At 39.7% G+C, this 16,804-nt stretch overlaps 2 protein-coding genes across 2 annotated transcripts in view; both read right to left on the bottom strand.

The window, feature by feature from the left end:
• SCHIP1 (schwannomin interacting protein 1) overlaps window positions 1-3,261 on the bottom strand; it is a 187,207-nt gene extending 183,946 nt beyond the window's left edge. The window contains exon 1 of the mRNA XM_061168224.1: window positions 3,182-3,261. The gene's annotated coding sequence lies outside the window, so the exon portion shown is untranslated. The remainder of the gene's footprint in view (window positions 1-3,181) is intronic.
• Window positions 844-12,391, bottom strand: LOC133073957 (cytochrome c-like). The gene is made up of 3 exons (XM_061167937.1): window positions 12,349-12,391; window positions 6,924-6,976; window positions 844-1,137 (listed from the first exon to the last, which is right to left on the bottom strand). Exons 1-3 carry the CDS (start codon window positions 12,389-12,391, stop codon window positions 844-846), a joined length of 390 nt encoding a protein of 129 aa, XP_061023920.1.
• Between the last annotated feature and the right edge of the window lie 4,413 nt (window positions 12,392-16,804).

Raw genomic sequence — 16,804 nt, 5'->3', positions numbered from 1 at the left:
GATTCAGTCATGTCTGACTCTTGCGACCCTATGGACTGTAGGTTCCTCTGTCCGTGAGATTCTCCAAGAAACATTACTGGAATGGGTTGCCATTCCCTCCTCCAGGGGAAATTCCCAACTAAGAGATTGAACCCACATCTCTTATGCCTCCTGCATTGGCAGGTGGGTTCTTTACCTGCCACCTGGGAAGCCCGTGTGACCTTACAGATCACCTATGAAATATGAAAAGAATTAAATATTCTTTATATGCTATTATACATGAACTGCACTAAAATGCCTTTCATTGAATAAAAGGCAACATTTTAGATACAGGGGATTTTAATTAAATTGGTAATAGTTAAGACCAAAAAGATAGAGTGGACATTACCAGCTTATCTTCAGCCCTTGCCTTTAGCAGGCTAATGAATACAACGTGAAACACAGGTGAATTTTGCTGTTCTATGACACAGTGAAGGGATATCCTCCATATTTAAATATATTAATGTAACCAGTTATATAAATTTAAATGTAAAACCAGTTTCCTATAGGTTTTGAGATGGCATTCACCATCTCTATGAAGAGCTGAACACTACTCATCCAGACATGACTAAAGTCCAGTCATGTCTTTAGAAGGGGAGAACAGAGAGAGTACTTGCTGAACTCACATTAGTATCAAAATTAAAAAAGCTGACCATATTAATTTAACCATGAGTCAGTCTATATAAATCAGGACTATCCAAAATAAATATCCTACCAGCTATTCATGATTGGAACACTGCTATATGAGGTCTATTTAAATGTGGTACACATAAAAAAGCTCATGAGACATTTCAGTTTTGTAACAAACAAGGCAATGCACAACTATTACTCATTAGTAGCTTTTCTGAGATAAGTTATTAGGTCTGCCCTTTCTGCCATCTTTTTAATGCCCGTGAAGATCATTTTTGTTCCACGAATGTACTTCTTGGGATTCTCCATATACCCCATCAGTGTCTCCTCTCCCCAGGAGATGCCTTTGTTCCTGTTGGAATCTGTGTAAGAAAATCCAGGGGCTTGACCTGTCTTTTGCCCAGAAAGACCATGGAGATTTGGCTCAATCTTGTGCCTGCCTGCCTTTTCCATGGTATGGCACTGGACACACTTCTGAATAAAAATCTTCTTGTTTTTTCAACATTACCCATGTTTAGATTGTTCTCTTTTCACAATGTCCTGCTCTCCAAGTCCAAGGACATGCAGGTCTGAGCCTCTGTCCTGGTAGGTTCCTCTAATTCTGATGACGTTGTTAATTATTTACTCTCTTTACAAATAAGGAAACCAAGGTTCAGACTGGCTATGTAACTCGCTTAAGGTTATGGAATAAATGAAGGGACTGGAAAATTTAACTCAGATCTGCTCAGTTCCAGCTCCAGTGGATCTTTCCATTTCACTGGAAAGTCCCTCACAGAAATGCCCAGTTTAATGGTGAGGAAACCGAGGCACAGATAAAATAAATCACTTAAGAGATGTCCTCTAGTTGATGTGTGATTGAGGGTCAGTATGTGAGATGTTCAGGAAGCCACATCCTTTTTCCTTTTCACACTTTGATTTAGCTTATAAAAGATCACAGTCTGTTACTTTTAGAGATTTTCCAGCTTTGGGGATTAGATTTTGTTTTTCTTGGCAGTGTTCATATTTGAAAGCAGTATATTCGACACTGCTTTCTGGATTTAACTTGAAACAAATGAAGTAAAATTATACTCACACTCCCTGCTCTCTTCCAAATTATGAACTCAAAATTTAACTTTCTGCTCAGGACATCAGCGTTTCAGCAAGCTATAATTCTCACTTTGCCCAGCCATCACAAGTGAGAAAAGAGGACCTCTTGCACTAACAAATCCCTGTTGATAAAACAAACCTTTTTTTCATGAACATTCTGTCTTAAGAAAACAAGTAGATAGAGCACTTGTTAGTTAATAATAAAACAAATTCTTCAGTGACTACTCAGATGAATGAATATTTTTTAGAGGCATGGGGTATGTAAGGAATTTTAATCTAGCCTCTGGGTTCACTCCCCCACACAACAACTGTAGAGAAACCACTGGCCTCTGAAAGATGAATGGCCCCAGACTCAACCAGGAGGGAAGACAAGCCCAATCCTATCATTTGGCATCACTCTTTTTAAATTCCTGGGTGGACTTCTATTTTGGCTGTAGCTGACGAATGGGCTCAGTTGAAGGGCTTTGCATACTTTGTAAAATGACCATCGAGTGTTTCTCCTCTTATGCCATCCTGTCTCTTTTCACCCTATCCATAAAATCCCAACCCCAACCCCCAAATACATCTCAGGCTCTCACAGACATACTTCTGCTAGCACATCTCTAGCTGTTAAAAAGTTCTATTCATTAATTTCAAATTAATATCTTGGGGGGCGCCAGGCCATGGGAGAAAAGAAATCAGGAAACTGAATTAGTAAATGACAGAGCAGTAAGCAGCTTAAATGAGACTTCTTGCAGCTCTTTGCCTGTGGATGACACAGAATTTCTGAGCTTAGAAAAGCTCTTTTCTTTGCAGGTGGTACTGTGGGGATACCGGAGATGCGGTTCCACGATCATAGATCATGGTCTTACCCATTTGTTTTAGTCTCTACTGCAATACTCCACACACATCCCCACCCCCGCCCGCCTTCTGTGCAGTCAAATCCTACTTGCTAATCAGCCAGGCTGAACGAAGGGTTAAGGCTGCAGCCTTCCATGCCAGCAGACGCTGCAAACATTTCACGTTCACTTTCTACAGTCAACCCTGTAGCTCCATCTCCTGTAAAGCCTTCAGCATTTGCAGAAGTATTATTTCCTCTCACCTCTGTCTGGCTTAGACTTGCAGCTGACCAGGTTCTATAGCTTATAAGTCCAAACTCACCCCTGCAGGGTCTTACCTAGAGTCTGTCTCTCCTCCCCTGCTTGGTCCCGGAAAGCCTCAGGGCCTCCTGTAACCTTGATGCTGCCTCCCCACTGGAAGTTGAAAGCATCCTCCTTGGCTGCATTACTGCACATTTTCCTAGTAAGCTTGGGTTTTTTTTTTTTTTCCTTCAGCTCAAACTTCTTCAAACAACACCATCTCTATTGACCCTGAATTTCTCTAGCCCTCTGTAAGGGCATTACCAACTGGCTACGCCAGAAGAGAGACTGTAGAGGGCAAATTGGGGAAAGAAGGTTTGGAAACTCACCTGCACAGCTGCAAGGAGAGGAGCAGACACAGGATGGGGCTGCCTGCAAACTTCCCAGGGACCATCTGCAGCCAAATCTCTTGGCCTTAAAGCGACAGGGCGCTTTTCACCATATAAGGAAGACAGTTTCACTTGTCTGCTTTGGGACCTGTTTGGGCAAAGCAGCTCCTTCTCTGGACATTGCAGAGGCTTAAACCGATTGGGAAAATCTGGAGCCTGTCAGTTCAAGAGGATCTGTACATAGTAGGCAGCTTGAAAACTGCTGGATAAGGTACACGCATGGTATTTGGCAGGCCGTTTTAAAGACTGGAAGACCCTTTATCTGGGGCTTGCGCCCTACAGAAAGGGTTTACAGTGACTGGGAAGTCTGCCTCAGTGGCAGGAAAGGTCTCTGCTTCTATTTCAGGTTTGGCTTCCTGGAAACAAACCAATGATCTTGCTCATCTCAAAAAGAAGAGGCAGTTGGTCCTGCTTCCTTCAACATTCAGTAAAGTAGTGGGTCTTGTGGTCGGAGATGTTGCTCGTTTAAGATGCTTTAGCAGTGCTTCCCTCAAAACGAGGGAAATGGAGATGATTTTGCTATTTCAGCTCAGCTGGCAGAAGCCCTTCCTAAACAGACACACACACAGAGATCTTGACCAAGGACACCTCCACTCCTGAGCACCCCTTTCAGGCCCCCTTGGCTGAAGCCCACCTCTGAAGCCTGAGGAGCGCTTTAATCTTAACCAGCAGGGATAAGAATGTGTCTTCGGAAAAGCAAACATTTTCTGTTTGGTACGGAAAATGTTTGAGGTGTATTAGAAGAAATTGTAAAATGTTAGATTCTTAGGAAAAAAGAGGAGCTTAATTTAGTTATCACTTGGATGGTCACATACTTTTCTCTTTTTCCTTCTTTTTTGCTTAATATATTTAATGAATTAACTATTAATTTTTAATTGAAGTATAGTTAATTTACAATATTATGTTGGTTTGAGGTATGAAACATCTAAGATACATGAATATGCATGTATGTGTGTGTGTGTTAGTCACTCAGTCATGTCTGACTCTTTGTGACCCCATGGACTGCAGCCCACCAGGCTCCTCTCTGTCCACGGAATTCTCCAGGCAAGAATACTGGAGTGGGTTGCCATGCCGTTTTCCAGGGATTGAACCTGGGTCTCTTGCATTGCAAGCAGCAGATTCTTTACTGTCTGGGTCACCTGGGAAGCTCATATATGTGTGTGTGTATATATATTCTTTTTCCTTATAGGTTTTTACAAAATACTGACTTTAGTTCACTGTGCTATATAGGTCCTTGTTGGTTTTATATATATTAGTGAGTATATGTTAATCTCATCCTCCTGATTTATCTCCCCGCTCCCCTTTGGTAAACATAAATTTGTTTTCTATGTCTGTGAGTCTGCTTCCGTTTTGTGTATAAGTGCACTTGTATCTTACATACCCCACCTCCCCAATACACACACTTTTTCTTCACTGAAACTGAATATTGTTTCTTTATTGCCAGCTGACTATGCCTAATACTTGGTATCTGTATCACAGATTTTGGATTAAAAAAAAAAAAAAAATATATATATATATATATATATAAAATTTGGCCCTTGATTCTATAGTCTCATACTACCTTCATATTTCACTTTCTTACATAGATTTTGAGTCTTTAAGGACAAAGGTCACTTCATAACCTTCCATACTCTACTTAATACCTAGCATGGAACAAGCATAGAATAGGCAGGGAAATACTTGTTGGATTAAATCAGTTGAACAGGACCCAGGGCTTTGTATAATGTCTACCTAGTTTTATGAATAAAATGTGTTTTTACTAAAATTATTGTTGTTAAATAAAGCCATGATTCCTTTTCTTGATCATCCCTTTTATATCAACTAGTGTTTGTTTTCCATGCCATCACATCTTCTTCAAGGGGAAAGGTTAAAGGAATTTCTTTGAAAGTAATCATTGTGATAAACTCTTTGACCTAGCAATCTATTCCTAGAAATTTAATCTAAGGAAATAATTAAACAGAAGCAAAACATCTGATAAGTAGAGATGTTCATTACATTGCTGTCTGCAATAGCAAAAGCAAGAGATGACCTGAAGGCTCCAAAGTCATTTACCTTGATACATCAATAATAATAGTTCACATTTATTGATGGCTTACCATGTACCAGGCACTTGTCTAAGCACTTTAAGAAAATTAATTCATTTAATCATGACAAACCCGTGTGGTTGGAGTTGTCATCAACCCCATTTTACAGACCAGAAGACTAAGGCACAGAGGTTAATAAACTGACATTTGAATTGAGGTGTTTTGGCACTAGCATTTAGAGTAGCATCATCCTAAGCCCAAGGAGGGCATGGTAATCCACTCCAGTGTTCTTGCCTGGAGAATCCCATGGACAGAGGAGCCTGGCGGGCTACAGTCCATGGGGTCACAAAGAGTCAGACACGACTAAAGTGACAGAGAACACACGCACTCATCCTATGCTCTCATCAGGACTCATTGAGTATAATAGGCATTGAGGATAGACAGAGTAATAAAATTAATCAAATGGCCTTCACATAGTCATTAAAAATAATAATTATGAAAGCTCTATACAAACTTGGAAACATGCTTATGATATAAAGTTAACTGAAGCAGAAGATAAAATACCTATGATTATAACTAGTGTTAACTGTCTATAAGAAATGGAAGGCCTTATGCAAAACAGAAAACAGTTACATAATAGTTTTGGACTATGATATGATTTCTCTAAAACTGTCTTAAATGTTGTTTATGGTTTTCATTTTAAAACTGATAAGAATTAATACTTGCTACAAATACATTGACCTTGGCATTCTTTTGGCTCTAAGCCTATCCAAATGGTGCTATCAGCCTCAATTAGTGAGTGTCAAGAGGTTCTTTTGGTGGTATTGTTATCCCAGGGGAGCTCTCTGCCAGCCGAGTGATTCACCACACTTGGGGAAGGGACCTGTATGTCGCATCCCCACACTACTGTTCCGTCACCCTTGAATTGACTGTACATCAAAATATTTTTCAGTGTCCATTTTCGCCTAATATCTTATGAGTTGTGGACCTGACCTGGTGGCTCAATGGTAAAGAATCTGCCTGCCAGTGCAGAAGACGTGGGTTTGATCCCTGGTTGGGGAGATCCTCTGGAGAAGGAAATGGCAACCCGCTCCAGTATTCTTGCCTGGAGAATCCCATGGACAGAGGAACCTGGCAGGCCACAGTTCATGGGGTCTCAAAAGAGTTGGACACGGCCTAGTAACTAAACGACAACAAGGATAAAGCTTTATGTGATAGTGTTGTTCAGGAAAGAAGTCTAACTTACATTTTTCCTTATGTAGGAAGGCTTCCAGTGAGGGATTCTAAATCATAATATTTATCAGTAAACAAACAGATATGTCTCAGAAGATGGGCTTATTCTAGGATTAAAGAGGGCAACTATGGGTGTAAATTAACTAGCAATTAAGACATTATTTGTATTGCTTGAAGCCCTTGAGGGTTGTATGAAATGAATATATTTATACCTTATAAGGTACTGCAAAATCAAACAAGTTAAGGTCTAAAAAACAAACTGAAAACTTGCTTCAGGAGGCATTAATATTTTTATAGTTTTGACTCATTAATCATACTTTCTTTTCTAAAATTGAAAGGGAAACTCTCTCGTGTCTGACTTGTTGTGACCCAATGGACTATACAGTCCATGAAATTCTTCAGGCCAGAGTACTGGAGTGGGTAACCTTTCCCTTCTTCAAGGGAGCTTCCCTAGAAGATCCTAGGGATCGAAGGTCTCCTTCATTGCAGGCAGATTCTTTACCAGCTGAGTCACAAGAGAAGCCCAAGAATACTGGAGTGGGTAGCCTATCCCGTCTCCAGGGATCTTCCCGACCCAGGAATTGAACCAAGGGTCTCCTGCACTGCAGGCAGATTCTTTACCAACTAAGCTATCAGGCAAGCCCTTTCTGAAATTACGTCAGAGATATTCTCTCATGGGAGAAGGGAAAAGAAAGGGGGAGGAGGGACTTCCCTGGTGGTCTAGTGGTTAAGACTCCCAAAGCAGGTGGCCCGGGTTTGATCCCTGGCTAGGGTAATAGATCGCACATGCCACAACTAAGACCCAAAGCAGCCAAATAAATAAATATTTTTTTTAAAAAAAGGAAAGGGACAGGAGACCATGTGATTCCAAAATGCCAAATGGATGCGTAAATAAAGATTTAGTAAACTTAATAACATGTCTGCTGCTGCTGCTAAGTCACTTCAGTCGTGTCCGACTCTGTGCGACCCCATAGACGGCAGCCCACCAGGCTCCCCAGTCCCTGGGATTCTCTAGGCAAGAGCACCGGAGTGGGTTATTTCCTTCTCCAATGCATGAAAGTGAAAAGTGAAAATGAAGTCGCTCAGTCCGACTCTTAGCGACCCCATGAACTGCAGCCTACCAGGCTCCTCCATGCATGGGATTTTCATGTCTAAAGGAAAGTAAAGGTTTCTTTCTAATAAAATGTTAATAATGTAAACTAAAATTTCATAAAGCTGTAGTTTGAGCAAATTTATTTAATATTCTTTTCAGCTAAATACATATTACATAATATTAATAGTATGTTACCCCTTTTGGAAAAGAAAAAGCAAGTATAACAAAACCCAAACAAAATAAACTAAACAACAGGTTGAGTAGTAGGTATTAATCCATCTTTGCACATGATGGTTAGAAGCGTCAGCAAAGAATATAATTTTTCATGCATTATCTTTATGTTCAAGCTTAAGGTGAAGCTATTCTTAGGAATATCAAAGTTACATGCTTTTTTTTTTTTAATTTACATTTATTTTACAGTTTTATATTTGTTTTTCTAAAAATATATGTAGATGCTGATTGTAAAAAGTGAAAAAGGAAAGTTCCCACTAAGCCCCTTATGGTTTGTTTGAGCTCTTTTTTTTCTGAACATATAAATGAATATTATTGATATTTGGGGTGTACATTTCAGCCCCTTGTGAGTCCACGCTCCTTCTCAAGGTGGGAATTTACTCATTCTTTGACAAAATTTGATGTAAGTCTACAGCATCCTGGGTTTAATGCTGAACCCTGGGGATGCAGCTATGATAGAATGGGCAAAGTCTCAACAGTCATGAAGCTTACAGACTCAGGGGGAGAGAGACCAATAAAGAAATAAAGGAGAAAATGTCAGGCAGTGATAAACTCCTTGACGAAAATACAATATGTGAAGGAGATAACGGTGTTGCTTAGAAAAAGATTTTCTGAATTCTTGACTTTGAAGCTGATATCTTTCTTCTTAGTTCCTGTAGCACTCCACCTTGCAAATGGTTGGTACTCAATCAATACTATAGAATCATTTATTTATTTTAGAAATGTGACAAAAATTTCTATTTTATAACTTCTTTGGTTCAGAGAGTAGAATTTATTTTTTAATCTCCAAATCAGATGGCATTCTCAATGGCTTTTTTTTAAGATTTTTTTTTTGATGTGGACCATTTTTAGTCTTTATTAAACTTGCTACAGTATTGTTTCTTTTTTTTTAAATGTAACATTCGCTTAATTTTAAAAAGAAGGCATTGTCAACTCCCAGCAGATTGTTCTAAAGGAATTCCATCAACTTCTTCTAGTCATGCTACAATTTAAAGCAATGATTCTCAAAGTGCAGCTGGGGTCAACAAGAACAGCATCTCTTGGAAAAGCCTTTGAAATGCAAATTCTTGGGTCTGACCTCAGCCTACCAAAGGTATTGTGGGACTTGCCTGGCTGTTTCCCCAGTGGTTAAGACTTCACCTTAAAATGCAGAAGGTGCAGGTTCGATCCCTGGTCGGGGAGTTAAGATCTCAATGGCCTTTTAATGTAAGCTTCCTCTTCTATGTTTCTGGTATATTGCCAGCTGTCATTTATACTAGTTACAAAAGAGTAAATGCAAAAAAAAAAAAAAAAGTCAAATTCTGGCCAAGAAACATCTGCTAAATAGTTGGCATTATTCTTAGATGACCTTCTCTTCAAGCCATTTTGGAAACTCCCTAGTTGTACTTCTGTAAAGGGTTGCACCTGGGGAATGGCACGGAGGCTTTTACGAGGAGTGCTATTACAGGCTTCTCGCCAGGACTGAGCGAGGAGAGGCTATAGCAAGCTCTATTTTATGGGACAGTGAGGTTAGCCATTTACTGTTCCCATAAGCTATTTCACTTGCAATAAAGGTCAATGGGCCTTTTTAGGAAGGAGAGCTAGGCCCCTGTCTAAAACGGCAGTCAAAAAGACAGGCTACTTTAGATTCTTCTGGAAAGTGGCAGGATGTTTATTTAGCTGAGAGAGTGGTTCAATATGATCAGCTGATGAGTAAGGCAATAAGAATTCACCGATTTCAAGGGGGAAGATTGAAATCCTAAGGTAGCTTGACCGCAAAGCTAAGCAGGGCGTGGCTCAGTGTGGGTCTGGTTGCTACCTTGACACATGAACTCTGCCAAGAAATACATTTCTTACTTGGCACTCTCCTTAGACTTTCTGGGAAGCTTATGTCATAAACTACCATGGTTTGCAACCCTTGGCATCTGCAAGTCCAGTACGGCAGAAGCAGTTCCATTAACAGTGTATTTTTCTTTCTTTCTTGATAGTTTTAAAGAAAAAAATCAAATTGGGTGGGTGTTTCTTTAAAGATAGGATAGGATACTGGGCTGCAAAGTTTTTGTTCACTATCTCCTAAGGAAATTTTGAAAAACTATGCACCCTGCTTCAGTTTTATGTTGTAATGTAAAACATTTTATCAAAACCTTGAATAGTAGCAAAGGGTATAATTTATGGTCTGTGTCAATACTGGCTTTTTCAAAGTGATATGTGTGTGTGTGTGTGAGCACATGTGTGCATGCGTGCATGCACGCTCAGTCCTGTTTGACTCTTTGCGATGCCATGGACTCTAGCCTGCCAGGCTCCTCTGTCTATGGGATTCTCCAGACAAGAATACTGGAGTGGATTGCCATTTTCTCCTCCAGGGCATCTTTCCAATCCTGGGATCGAACCCGCATCTTCTGTGTCTCCTGCGAAGACACTGAGGGCAGGTTCTTTACCACTGAGCTGTCCAGGAAGCCCTTTAAAGTGATATTTACTTAACTTGTTATAATAAATCCAAGAGAATGTAAATACTATAGCAAATTGATATCCACTATCATCCACTAAGTAATAGTTGCAATTTTACATCTTTTTGTTTTCCCCTTCTATTTTTATTTCTATTCATTTCCATAATTTTATCCTAATAAAATGTATTTTTGTGATTAAGAGTATTTATTTAACTATTTCATGCACATGACAGTGTGTGTGTACTCAGTCTTGTCCAATTCTTTGTAAGCCCATGGACTCTAGACTGCCAGGCTTCTCTCTCCATGGGATTTTTCAGGCAAGAATACTGGAATGGGTTGCCATTTCCTACTCTAGGGGATCTTCCTGACCCAGGGATTGAACCCACGTCTCTTGTGTCTCCTGCATTGGCAGGTGTATTCTTTATCAACCGTAGCACCATACTTCTGTATAAAAATAAAGTAAAATTAAAGCTTTTTAAAAAATCTGTAGTCACAAGGTCTGTTAAAACAAACCATCTGGATTGAGTTATCATTACAGTCATTACTGAAAATACCTGTAGCAGAGACAATGTGTGTTCACCACACTCTTTTCTCTTTTTGGAGGTACAGGAAGTTTATATTTCTTAGTTTCCCATTGGGAGTGTGAACAGAAATGATGTATTGTTTCCTGTTCTAGTTAACAGTGAGTTGAGCTCTATTTCTTTCTCTCTCTTTCCCTTTCTCTGTCTCCTTCAGTTTCCCTGTTGGAATCCTAAAACTCTGAGATGGCAAAGATGAGAGATGGAAGCATAATGATCTAGGCTCCCCTTGGAGGAGAATCCCCAAAGAGCCTCCTTGTCTGAACTGGATTGTGATATAAAAATTAGCAATACACTTTTGGTGTGTTAAGCCATTGAAGTTTTAGGTATATTGGTTACTAAGGTAACTTATACTATCCTGATTAACATATGCCATAACTGATCAAAACAAGATGGATATATTACAACTTTTGATAGTTCATTATTAAGAAAAATAATTTTTAATTTTTGAAAATGCATCTCAATAAAAACACCAAGAAATCTTGTTCATGTAGATGCAAGTAGAGGTAGTTATAGCATGTCTCCCAGTTGAATTATATGCATGTCTTAGTACAAATCACCATAATGAGATTTTGTAAAATGAGAGAAACACTACAGGAGAATTGAAATAGGAAAGAAAGGATTTCTTAGGCAGTCAATTTAAGGAACAAGTTATATAAAATGTAAACATCTAGAACTTAACTCCCTTAAAAATCTCTATGTCTATATACCCCTTCGAAAGTCTCTATGAGTGTCCAGCGACACTTGTATTTCACATTTAAGACACATCTAGGAAAAAGGAAGAAGAGTCAAGGGTGGAGTGTCTCCTGACCTGATCCTCTTTTGGCTGCTGACCTTCACCCAAATCCTTGGTCTATCTTTTCTACCCTTCCTTCTGACTCCCACTAGCTCACAGTGAAAAGTATCCTGATGAAGATTAAAGTCTGTAACATATAGAGAGTTATTTTAAATCAAAAAGAAAATTATGATTACTTCAGAAAAAAATGGGCAAATGATCACAAATGTCAATTCACTAAAGAAGAAATACAAAATCCTAATACCCACAGAAAACATTAAAGCCCACTTGGAATTCATAAATATGCAACATAAAACAATGAGATACCATTTTGGAAATACAATTGGAAAAACTAACCTTTAGTGATGTTTGGGAAGAGAATAACGTTTAGAGAGCAATTTGGCAATACATGTCAAAACTTTTTAAAAAATACATAAAGTTGAGCTAGCATCCCATTTCTGAACATTATTCTAAGAAATAATCATGAATAGGTTAAAAGAAAAAAGATTCAGCCTTGAGCTTTACCACAGATTTTTTTTAGCCAAGGTTCTTTTAGGCACAAGTATTAGTTTGCAAGGTATCTTTCATTTGAAATGCCTATTCTCGTCTATATTTTCTGGTTCTCTTAGTTAAAATTCTTGATTGATTTAGACTGATTACTTGCTGAGTGCCGATTGATTGGCTGACTTCATCCAATCAACCATCATTTGTCTGGGAAAAGAAGTGCCATAGGATACACGGAGTTACTTCTTCCAGGGGCTGTTTGTGGAGTGAGGGCTAGGTGCTCCATGCGCCATAAGAGACAGGGAATGAAATCAGCACAACCTATCCAGAATGGTGAAGAAGAGGAATCACTTAAAAGCCCAGCCCAGGATATGAAGTGAACTGTGACACCATGAAGTGAGATGATCATCCAAACTATTCTTACAGAAGACTATTCCAGAAGACATAGAAATATATTTCTGATATATTTCTATTTCTAGAGGAAAGAACATGTTGCAAAGAGAATAAACAGGCTCATCTTATTTTCTAAAATGTTTATATTTATAAAGAAAGAAAGTACCATTGGCTGAATTCATGTTAAGGGCACTGAATGTTTGTGTCACCTACCCTGCCCTCCCCCTCATTCTAATATTGAAACCCTAACTCCCAATGTGATGGTATTTGGAAGTGGGATCTTTGGCAGGTAATTGGGTTTAGATGAGGTCAAGAGGGTGGAGCCCCCAGATGGAATTAGTTCTCTTAGAAGAAGAGGAAGAAACTAGAGTCTTCTCTTCCTCCATCATGTGAGGATACAACAAGAAGGGAGTTATTTGCAAACCAGAAAGAGGGCTCTCACCAGACACTATGGAACCTGGGTCTTGGACTCCCCAGCCTCTAGAACTGGGAGAAATATCAACAAATATTTGTTGTTTAAGTCAGTCTATGGTGTTTTGTTAGAGTGACCTGAAATAACTAAGACATAAATGATATATATCAATACTACCGTGGTAGAAATATTTGGATGGTGGGATGACTGATTATTTCTTTTTTAAAAGAGAGTTCATCTTTATTTAAAAAATTTTTGGCCACACCCTGAGGCATGTGGGATCTTAGTTGCCCGACCAGGGATTGAACCTGTGCCCCCTGCATTGGAAGCACAGAGTCTTAACCACTGGACTGCCAGAGATGTTCCAGTGATTATTTCTTATCTTTATGAAACTGGTTTTTCTAAATTAGTTAGTTAACATTTAAAAGTATTTTAAAAGAAAGACATTAAGTTTTAGAGGTAGTTCTCCAGTCTCTTAAGAGAACTGAAAAGGAACAAATTAGAATCTAAATTCTGGATGAGCTAAGGCCAAGGATTCAGACGAGAAGCTGCAGAACGTATACCTGGTTGCTGGCTCACTGTACAGACACAGGCTTTGTTCATGAGCAACAGCAGATCCTAAAGGCTGGAACTGTGAGAGGAAGAGATGCTACTGAAAGCACCACCCCCACTGCTCTTTCTGGTCCCCACTTTCCTCCAGGAGCATGGATGTGAACTCTAAGACCCTTCAGTTATACTGTATGATTTTACATATGAAGACATGTAAAAGGGAAAAGAGAACCAGACACAGAAATAGAAGCCCCAGATCTAGTCTGATTGCTCACTAGTTGAGTTATCTTAATGAAGCTACTAAACCTCCTTGAGCCTCCTTGGAGACAATAATAGGAAATCCATTTTCCTTATATACTTCTTGTGACAACTGAATGAGATAATACGTGAAAGTGCTTAAAAATATGATATGATACAAATATGCACATGCACATTTACACAAAATGTGTTTATTACAAATGTCTATGTGTATATGTTACACAGTTGTGGATATAATAATCAGAAGCTTAGTTCCCTGACTTGACCTTGACCAAGTGTAAATAAAATGACAGATCACTGTGGACTTGATGAGATGCCCTGAGAAGGAAATGTTCTGTTGATCCAAATGTTTTGAGAACTGTTGCTTATTACTCTTTTCCATAAGACAGAAAAGAGAAAGTTAGAGAATATTTACTTTCTGGTGAAAAGAAGAGCACAATAAATAGGGACTATTGTTGGAAGACAACCTAGGAGAACAAAGGTCTTATTTAAATTTAAGTATTTGCCTACAGTGTTTCAGAAAATAATAAATGATAGTTCCTCCCTTTTCATGTTTACTGAGAAGACACACTAAGGTTTTCAAATATTAGCAGTGAAAGTGAAAGTCACTCAGTCACATCCGACTTTTTGTGACCCCATGGACTGTATAGTCCATGGAATTCTTCAGGCCAGAATATTGGAGTGGATAGCCTTTCCCTTCTCCAGGGGATCTTCTCAACCCAGGGATTGAACCATGTCTCACGCATTGCAGGTGGATTCTTTACCAACTGAGCCACAAGGGAAGCCCCAAAATACTGGAGTGGGTAGCTTATCCCTTCTCCAGAGGGTCTTCCTGCCCAGGAATCAAACCGGGGTCTCCTGCATCACAGGCGTATTCTTTACCAACTGAGCTATCAGGGAAAAATATTCACAATAAATACAATTTCCTATACGGTACATGTTTTACAAGCCTTGTGGCAATCTCAGACTTTGTGGTTAATGGTCAAATATTAGCAATAAATATGACCATTAACCACAAAGTCTGAGATTGCCACAAAGCTTGTAAAACATGTATGGTATAGGAAATTATATTTGTTCACTTGGCTGTAAAATATTTTATAGGAAATTATATTTGTTCCCAGACTGAATATGAGCTCTTTGCTGTGGATAGTAAGCCCATTCCTTAGTCAGCAGACTTACCAGCACAATTAAACCCCAGATATATGTTGGATAGATTCTCACATGAGTCCAAACACTTCAAACACTTGATTCTAGCTTTCTCTTGGTAGATCATCTGAAACAAAGGTGCTTCTGGAAGAGTCAACTTCAAATAGGATGAAGTCTGATTTATTTCACAATGTTATCTGAAATTCCCTCTGGGGAGTGACAGTGGGAAGTGAAAGGAGAAAAACAAACTTCTACTATATGAACCTGTGTGTTGAAATATTGTTTGTTTAAGCATTTACTACATTTGTAACAGTAAGCTCATTTTAACTGCTTTGAATACAGCACAGAAACTATACGAATTGTTATTCATACAAGGACTGACGGGGAGGAAGTGAAGTGTTAGTCACTCAGTTGTGTCTGACTCTTTGCGACCTCATGGACTGTAGCCCGCCAGGACTTCCTCTGTCCATGGGATTCTCCAGGCAAGAATACTGGAGTGGGCTGCCATTTCCTTCTCCAGGGGATCTTCCTGACCCAGGGATCGAACCCCAGTCTCCTGCATTACAAGGAGATTTTTTACTGTCTGAGCCCCCAGGGAAGCCCCTATGGCGACGGGGGAGGGCTTAATGGTCTCTTCTTCCATGTACTGAAGTGGACCAAAAACTGCCATCCAGTTGCTTGTCATGAAGCTGAATCTGTTCGTAGATGTATTTTATCAACTCCCACATTATCAGCCTGCCTGTTGGTGTTCGTTAAAAACGATTTAATTACCAGCATTGAAAAGCTCAGGTGATTTTTGCATCAAAATAAGATGTGAGGGATAAAATAGTTACTCTGCATGCATTCCACACACCCCTCTTCCCTACCCCTCTCACCCCCCACCCCAGAGGCCGGGCAGCTAAAAATGACATTTCTAAGTTGGAAGGGACTGAGTTTTAGCTTAGACCAATCAGATGCACACAGAGGAGATGGAAAAGGCAGAGGCCAGTTGCCCCTGGTGGCAGGCTCGATCAAGGATGCTTCGGGCTTTTCTGTAACAGCACCCGTGTCAGCAGCTTTGCGGGGACCTAACAGGTGAGGTATGGCTCTGGAGCTGGCATTGACAGCATTCACAGCCACCTAATCTCCAGGCTGTTCCTAGAGCTAGCAGTTCAGGGAAAACATCCAGAATTCGCATCTTCCCAGCTGAGCCAGAGTTGGCAGCCTCCTCGGGGGCGGGTTCTTCATTGTTCTTCTGGCGGTCAGCCCTGGAGGCCCAGCTTGAACACTCTCTAAGCACCTAATTCCCTGTTTGAAGCCCTTTGCCCTTTGTTCTTAAAATAGCTCGAGTGGTTTCTGTTTCGTGGAACAGAACTCTGATAAATACACAGGAATACGAAGAGCTCTGACCACGTCCAGCCCTGATTCTGGTTATGGTAACAAAAGGCTGGCAATGAGCAGTGGCCTGTAGATTGCATAGATCCCACCATGCCTTAGAGAACCTCCCAATGGGAGGCCATTTAGAAAATGCCATTTTTACTGTATTTGTAGCACGTGTGTGTATTACAGATGTCTCATTTTTCTTAGTTATTGTACCTTCCTGGACCCTATCAGGATTCTAGTTTGCCACCTCACTAATCTTTACCTAAAGCTTGCTGGAAAACTATGCTTTATTTCTTAAAAGGCATAATTCTTTCATTTCGAATATACTCCAAAATGCCCCAAAATCAAAACCACAATGCTATACATCTAAACAGCATCATTTAAGTCCCTGAGAGAATTGCTTTTATTGAACTGTGAAACTGGTTGTACTGTTAACCCTAAGAATGTTGAATAAATTGTAATCTCACCTCTATGACAACACAGCAAAGAGGTGTCCTTCAAGTCGACTTTATCTTACAAGCATGTAATAGATCAGGTTTCGCTCTTTGCACTGGCTGTCAGAAAGGTAAGACCAAAGGC

This window comes from Dama dama, chromosome 19, assembly GCF_033118175.1.
Source record: "Dama dama isolate Ldn47 chromosome 19, ASM3311817v1, whole genome shotgun sequence".
NCBI classification, from domain to species: domain Eukaryota; kingdom Metazoa; phylum Chordata; class Mammalia; order Artiodactyla; family Cervidae; genus Dama; species Dama dama.
This window is presented reverse-complemented; position numbering and strand designations above follow the sequence as displayed.